The sequence below is a fragment of the Spodoptera frugiperda genome, chromosome 26 (assembly GCF_023101765.2).
Source record: "Spodoptera frugiperda isolate SF20-4 chromosome 26, AGI-APGP_CSIRO_Sfru_2.0, whole genome shotgun sequence".
In the NCBI taxonomy this organism is placed as follows: domain Eukaryota; kingdom Metazoa; phylum Arthropoda; class Insecta; order Lepidoptera; family Noctuidae; genus Spodoptera; species Spodoptera frugiperda.
The window spans coordinates 209,804-217,484 of record NC_064237.1 but is presented as its reverse complement, the minus strand read 5'-3'; the positions used below and the strand labels follow the sequence as shown (position 1 = coordinate 217,484).

The following is a 7,681-nucleotide window of genomic DNA, read 5'->3' as shown; positions in this document are numbered from 1 at the left end:
ATTCGTAAATGTCAATCGTCGTTCGGTTTCGGCATTCGTTCGTTGATTCACATCGACCGTTCAGTTAGCCGTGTCGACGTATAAGTTTTAATTTTTAATATCGGTTAATTATGTGAACCATGACATAAAAGTCTGATGTTATGTTTGAAATATGGTTTAGATTAACGTGAAGTTACATGAAACATCTAGTTATAATGTTATGATAGTTTCATTATCAAGTGATTATCGACCTCATTCGAGTGTTTATGTTTAGTAAACGGGTAAGGGTTTAACAAAGTTTGTTTTGCAAACAGACAGTTTACCCGCAATCAAATTTTAGTCGGTGTGAACTAGAGAGAACTGAGTGTGGTGCTATTAAATCAGTTATGTTCGTGATATGAAATAGTAACGATGGGCAAAATGTGCAAAGTGGTGGTGTGTCTTTGTATGGCGGTGTTGAGCTGGGGCGGCGCGGACGCGGAGATTGGGCACAACATGAATAACATCTCGCTCAGCATGCTCGACGAAGTAACGGACGTGATGGATATGGTGGAGGTGGTTTACTCGGAGCCAGTGATCACCGCCAAGTACGTTGCCGAGCTGCAGTTCGATATGCGCGCTATGGGCCCCCTCTACAACTCGACGCACATCATCATCGACGCCATCGCGGACAAGCAGGCATATCCAGAAGGTAAAATGACTCTTCTATTCTCCATAATAATAATTTTATTATGATTATTTTCACTACTACTCTTAATAGCAAAATGTTTATTGATTCGAAATCTAGACATTCAACTATTACTTATTAATTTAGTTGTAGGAGGGTTGATTTATTTAATATTAGTTTCTATGAATCTGTGTGAAACATTACCATACAATGGGCAAGGTACAATGGTGGCTGATACATTGCCTCAGCTGGGAACAATGCACAGAACCCACCTGATGGCTTGTTGCTCATACATATAACATATTATGATTGAGTATGTTTATTAATATTTGTTCAGTTTTATATATTACTTAACATACCTAATAGTCTTTGCATATTATATAATTACATACAAATATGTCAACATACACACTTGAGAGATAAACAGGAGACAGGGCAATTAGTAAATATGATTCCTCCTGACAATGAAGATATAATATAGTATAATATGTACAAGAAGTAATGAGTCACCATCGTGGAATGTAAAATAAAACACTCACACAGGAGTAAAACTATTACCAACTCCTTTAATTTTGCTAAGGGACCCAAATTTAATTAACTGTGCTGCAAAGGTAGCAAATTAAAACAGCAATGTCATACTCCCCTCAATACTACATATAAAGTATCTGTAATGAATCTTTGTTCCTTTCACATTTTTTTGTATCACTAAGCCAATGTGGAAGTCACTTGAAAAAGATAAATTTTACATTAAAGCCACTTAGTCATAGGCACTATCGTAATCCTGTAACTTTCTGTTACCCTGTGTACCCTTAGTTGCTATCAATTCTATGACTTTGATATTATGAGTAAATCACAGATTTTTATTACCCAATATCTGACTCTTGATGATGATGGCTGATGCTTTGCTCAGGTGCTATTCTATTCCGTGACTTTCCTTGTGACAATGGATTTAATAGAGGCCAATTTTCATATAAGATCTGCTTCACTGCATACTGTGGCAGTTTGCAGTACTGTGTGTTAATCATCACATGTTTTATTGTTGAGAACATTGCCTTCTTTTGTAGCTCCTATCTGTCTGTCTATCAACTAGAGCTTTTTATAAGATTTGGTCTAGGTTAGAGCTCAGACACAGCCTTTGACCATCATCAAATCATAAGAAAATATAGGATGCATTTTGTGTACTAGCCGATTTTCTATATTGGACTACAGAGTATTCGCCTTTCTGTAATGGTGGCTTGAGGAAGACAGGAAAGTCCATACATAAAAGTTGTAGCTGTGTACCTAAATCACTTTACCATAACTATAATCCTGCGAAATAGAAGAACCTCCTTTATGTAGGCTACAGACATGGGGAGTTTTTCGCTCCCATACTTGTCATTGCTAGCGGCACGCACTTTCGAGGCTTTGTGCACATGCAAGTTGGCTGGCCAGGTCATAGCATCGGCACCAAGGCAGCGAACATTTCCCAATCCTACCTATTAACATATACATAAACTTTTAGAAATGGGTTTATTACCTATGCATTTTTTCATTAGCCAGTTAGGCCGTGTCGTGCCCCTCTGTGAGGTCGGTGTGTGGCGGATATACCAGAATAGTCTTGCTCGACGTCTCCCCCTGACAAAGATAAGCGAATGGTACTAATAAATTAATTTGAGAAAGTTATATTGCCCTTGCAGGCACACTACACCGAATGTACACTATTACTTACCACTACTCGACCAACGGGGGTCACCTAGATACCTATACCAATAAATTAATAACGTACGGATACCTTTTAATAATGCTACCGTTGATCGAAGGGTGCGCTCACGCAAGTCACATGTCGCGGTCGTCGACCTTGTGCCTCCAACTCATTGCTCCGGCCTTTCCCATAACATTACGCCTTTTATCCATCTTATGGATTCATCTTATAGATAAAAGGCGTGATATTACATGTTTTTAAAGCTAAAACTTCTTGGGAAGTTTCACCGGTGATAATATTATAGGTGACAAGACGAACAGCGAACAGAAGCGACGTAAGGCCGCACTGCGTGGGCGCCTGAACTGGTTGACCCCAAAACAAATAAGATAAGCGTCTGTTTCAAACTGCATTGTTCGAAATGTCCGTTTATAATTTAGCAATTTGTGCAATCCAAAATAACTCTTATGTAGTTGTCTAAAAGCAGCAAGAGCGTGGCGCAGTGTGTGTAGATTGACACATCCTCGTCATACGGATACGTGCAGAGTCGTGATGGAAGTTGTAATGTGATGATATTCTACACACTAGTTTCATATTCTGCTTGTATATTCCTTCTAACTTCTGCCAGTGGCCTCGCTCGCCGCATAAAGTACTCTGCTTGATATTCCAGAAATCTCTGCCATCCAGATCCATACTGTTAATTTCTGTGTGAAAGAATAGCGAACTCCATTAGATACTTGTTCATATCTATACTAATATTATAAAGCTGAAGAGTTTGTTTGTTTGTTTGTTTGAACGCGCTAATCTCCGGAACTACTGGTCCGATTTGAATAATTCTTTTTGTGTTGCATAGTCCATTTATCGAGGAAGGCTATAGGCTATAAAACATCGCGCTATGACCAATAGGAGCCGAGCAGAGCGGGTGAAACCGCGCGGAAGTAGCTAGTAGTTAATATAGGTACATCCCCACTAACTTGCGCTTTTATAGTATGTACCTATACCTACCTAACTAGGTAAGCAGGAAATTATTATACAGGGTAGGTATACTAGGTATGTTGTAAATAATAGTCCAGATGACTTAAGGTGTTGGGAACTAGAGAAAAAATCATCGGTGACATCATCAGTACTTGGCTTTAGATTCTAAAGATTCCATGGTTTTTTTAATTTCTACTTTCCGTTTATCAATGGTGAATAAATAGGCTACCCATAATAATACTAGAAATGCGAACATGATGTGTTGTGTCTGTTTATTTGTCCGTCTTTCATTCACGGCAAAATGGAGCGCCGAATTAACTTGATTTCAGATTCTCTCTTTTTTTAGCCCCTAATCTCTAAAATGGGGGTTGGAAGTTTATATGGAGCATTCCGTAATTTTCAAGGTAAACCAAAAATATGGTATTCGGACTATTTGTTTCACACACTAGTTACTCTTTAAAAAGTGCGTGCGCAGAACTCGGTCGAAAAGGTAATTAAATAAAAATATTATAATAAATAACTAGTTATCGCAAATAAAATAATTTGAATTGATTTGAATATCATGATGTGATATTAGAAAATAAAAAAGGTAATTTAAAAAAAAACTAAAAAACCCGACTACGTTTCTTTAAAATGAAAAACCTTAAAACAAGATAGTCATCGTAAAACTTAAGCAGTCGGGACCCATTCTAGCAAGCCAGCTAGCCTCACTAAGTCTTCATATTTAGTTCCCAGTTTCATGTCAAAAAGCGAAGGTTTTTCATTGACATACAATTAAACAGTTCATGCTAATTCAAGCAAGGTGCATTAAGTTGGATCATCGGAGAGAGAGATGTATGTAGGTAATGATTAGTTATTATAAGGGCGCTTTTTCACCAGAGACTTGCTATGCTACTTTACTGTGGATTCGTTTGGCAGACATAGATCAGCACTGGTGGAAACGGTCCACTATCAATACATCTCGTTCTCGAGCTACTACTCTACGACGGTGCATTTTCATAGCACCTCTTACTCGCTCCACCGTATAGTTTACTATCAGTGGAAACGGTCACATAGTTTTACAGCTTAGCTATTGTGTCCTCGCAACTTAGCTATATGGCACATATCTAGTGGAAAACATATGTAGGTAGGTATGTATATGTATTTGGTGATCACAAAGTTTATCTGAGATAAACGAGTTGACAGATCGCCTGACAGGTATTATGCCCATACAACACTAGGTGAGTTTATAAAGATGCCTTACCGACCTTCTAAAACAACCCTGTTTTGGTACCTAAGCTCTTTTCTTTAGGGTTTCAATCAGGTCAGTTTTGTAATGCGAGGCAGTAAGCTTCTGGATCCTACTAGGTCTTCATATCCTCACAGAGGTTATCAGTGACAATGATCTTTTTACTTGGCCGACGACACTGATAACACTATCGTGACGTTACTGATACGTCACGAAGGCCATGTGCATTGTGGCCGTCGCGTGCGGCGCCCATGTTGATTAACTTCTATTTGCTTATACTGGCCTAGTACTTTTTCAGGAATTATTATGCATTGAAGTTAAGTGTTTCCTGTAATAATACGTAATTTCTGAAAAATTACTTTACTTACAGTTTTTTCTTGTAGCTTCGTGGCCATGTGCGTATATGGTTACCATTTGTAGAGGTATGACTGTTTTCAAAAGGCCTAAAGCCGGACAGGCCAGTCGCTAGACCCGTAAAAATTCGGCCGGATAGGACCCTAAAAACCGAACAGATGGCAACCGTAAGTGCGTACGTAAATAATATACATCATAATTATATTATTGTACGGTACTGTAATTTTTGGTAATCATTTTTATACCAACAACAACAACATTTCTACACTCACCCAAATATAAATTTGTTTAGTAGTTAGTTATTTGGTGGCACCGATTTCTAAACTAGGAGACCCACTCCTAGACACAAGCAGTACAATGAATATACTTAATTTTTATTTTTTTGGTTTTTAGTTTATGGAAGTTTAAACTTGGTGTTTTAATAAAACAAATCATAATTTTGGAGTGGGTGCTAGCTCGACGTTATTTGTATTCGTAAGTAATAAAAGTTAGTAATAAAAATTAATCATCTACGCTATTGTCTTTTTGCACTGTTCCGTCTTTCGAGAGTCCCGAGCGTACCTTTTTTACGTGTGAAAATCCTCATTCCTCCCTTTGTCTAAACGGTGTGAAAGACCACTCTATCCCTGAATACAAGGTACCAATATATTTTTAAATGATAAATGATTTATATTCATGATTAGTTCACCACTGTTTTGACCAGGCAAGAAGTCTATCTACTAGTTACATCACCTATACACGTAAACGCATCATAGCCTAAGAACGTTTAACTACAAGAATCACTAGATGACTAGATGGATAGTGATGATTTGCGTGGTTCACTGGACCGCGACAGCGCCGTTGGCTACGCGTACCGTACCTTACGTCACGCGCACGACACGTCATGATACGTCACTTGCTACACTCGTGCGAACTCACCTCGCTCTAATTACTAGGCTCTCTATGTTTATCACTTACAAGAAAGTGATCTTATTTTCTCATTTTCTGAACAGTAGGTAGTTAGGTACTATGCAAAATTGTAATCGAATCCTATATATTATCTTTTCCGTTCTATTCGACTAGCAATTGGGTATATTGTATCAGATATCTAAGCATATTTACTACATTACATAGGTATAGACAGCGGGAAGCGACGTTGATAATTTTTTTAAAAAAATAATTATTAGATTCACCTTCCTAAAACTCCGTGCGCGAGATCAATCTAGATGACCTTGCGAATAATTTTCGAATGAATCTGTCTGACGATTTATCCACTTACTTTTGATTCTAGCTTTACTACTTATACTATAAACTTGTCATTCGAAATAGAATCTTATTCTTAAGCTTATAAGGTATTTTCGAACACTTGCACGAATCATTCGGTATGAATCACCGAGTGGAAGAAAACGAATGAGCTGTAACTGTAATTTTGTTTTGCCGAACTTAACCGTAACCCAATGAGCCAGATACTTAGTCAATAGCGAGTATGTATCAATAACCACGAATATAATAATAATTTGTAATAACGAATATGAATATGTATGTATGTATAGACACAGTGTGGTTACTCTCTCTATTGGATTTTTGTACGAATGAATAATTGCAATACATTCATTGTTAAATCAATTTCCCAATAGAGTTGCTGTGCCTGTGACAGACTTTCGCTTCTTGCACGTGATGTTACCTAGAAACTATATAAAGCCACCCCATAACGTACTCAGTAAAGGCCACAAGCGTTGTATCAATAAGCGTAGAGTAGTGAGGCAGCCATCTTGGAGCCAATCGAATACCTATTTATTTTTAAATTCAAAATTTGAAAATCTTTAGTGTTATCCAGCATAAGGTAGGTAACTACTTGTCTGCTTATAAATTATTAAGAATAACGGCATTCTAATGTTTTAAATCCGCCCGCAAAAGCCTGTAGGTACCGATAGAGCGAGAAGTAGTATACTTTGGTGTTGCTGAGTGCGCGAGAGTTGTGCAAGTGGTCCGCGGGCGGCGGCGGGCGAGCGACCCAGATGCGAGGCGCGGCCGTCGCCACTCCCGCGCTTCTAGTGAAATACACTGCTGCCACGTCACCATACGAAATTAACAGTGATCAACAGTGAATGAACCCGACTAAAGTCATAATATGTTTTTATAACGTCAGTTGAGTGTAATAGTTAAGCGTTCTGGTTGTACGAAACAGTACACAAATACTTGATGATGCTCTATCTTAGGTACACAAGTAGATCTAAGTATACAGTTTCGAACATGCGAGCAACAGGTCCCGTTGTCGGCAGGCGGCACCCGTCTGTGGCCGCAGGCGGCAGCCCACTATAAAAATAGAGTCGGAGGGAGCAGTCCCATTCTGTTACACGTGCAATTGATTCAACCTTCACATCTTCGTGATTTGCAATAAATGTGCCTAAGTATAAAATAAACATCCTTTGTAATTATGTTTTTGTTTGAGTTTATTGTAAATTTTGCAAGAACACCTAGGTAAATCTTTACATTCTTGCAGGTCAGGTACTGTAGGAGCAGAGAATGATAACAACCGTTGGCCATGATCGATTAATAAAACCGACAGAAGGTCAATTCGTTGCATGTACCTCGCTACAACTACGTACGGCGGTATAAAATCTAAATAATGTTCATGGATTCACTGCATCACACAGAAACACCTTGAACATGAATATCATTTGTATCACTACACTGTAAAACAAAAACGCTTTTTAAGTCTGTCTCTATGTATGTTTCATTCTTTAAAAGTACCTGCGGAACCTACTTACTAATTTTCCGCAGATACATATGTCTGCAATAAATAGAGTGGTTCACGAGT

At 38.3% G+C, this 7,681-nt stretch overlaps 1 protein-coding gene across 8 annotated transcripts in view; it reads left to right on the top strand.

Moving 5' to 3' along the window:
* The window catches only part of LOC118264558 (prominin-like protein), a 38,833-nt gene continuing 31,152 nt past the window's right edge, over positions 1-7,681 (top strand). For 4 of the 8 annotated variants that reach the window (XM_050704918.1, XM_050704920.1, XM_050704917.1 and 1 more), the window contains exon 1: positions 1-670. In XM_050704918.1, the coding sequence (XP_050560875.1) occupies positions 391-670 (280 nt within the window). In that variant the 5' untranslated portion in view covers positions 1-390. The remainder of the gene's footprint in view (positions 671-7,681) is intronic. The other 4 variants (XM_050704922.1, XM_050704919.1, XM_050704923.1 and 1 more) reach the window with 4 other exon arrangements.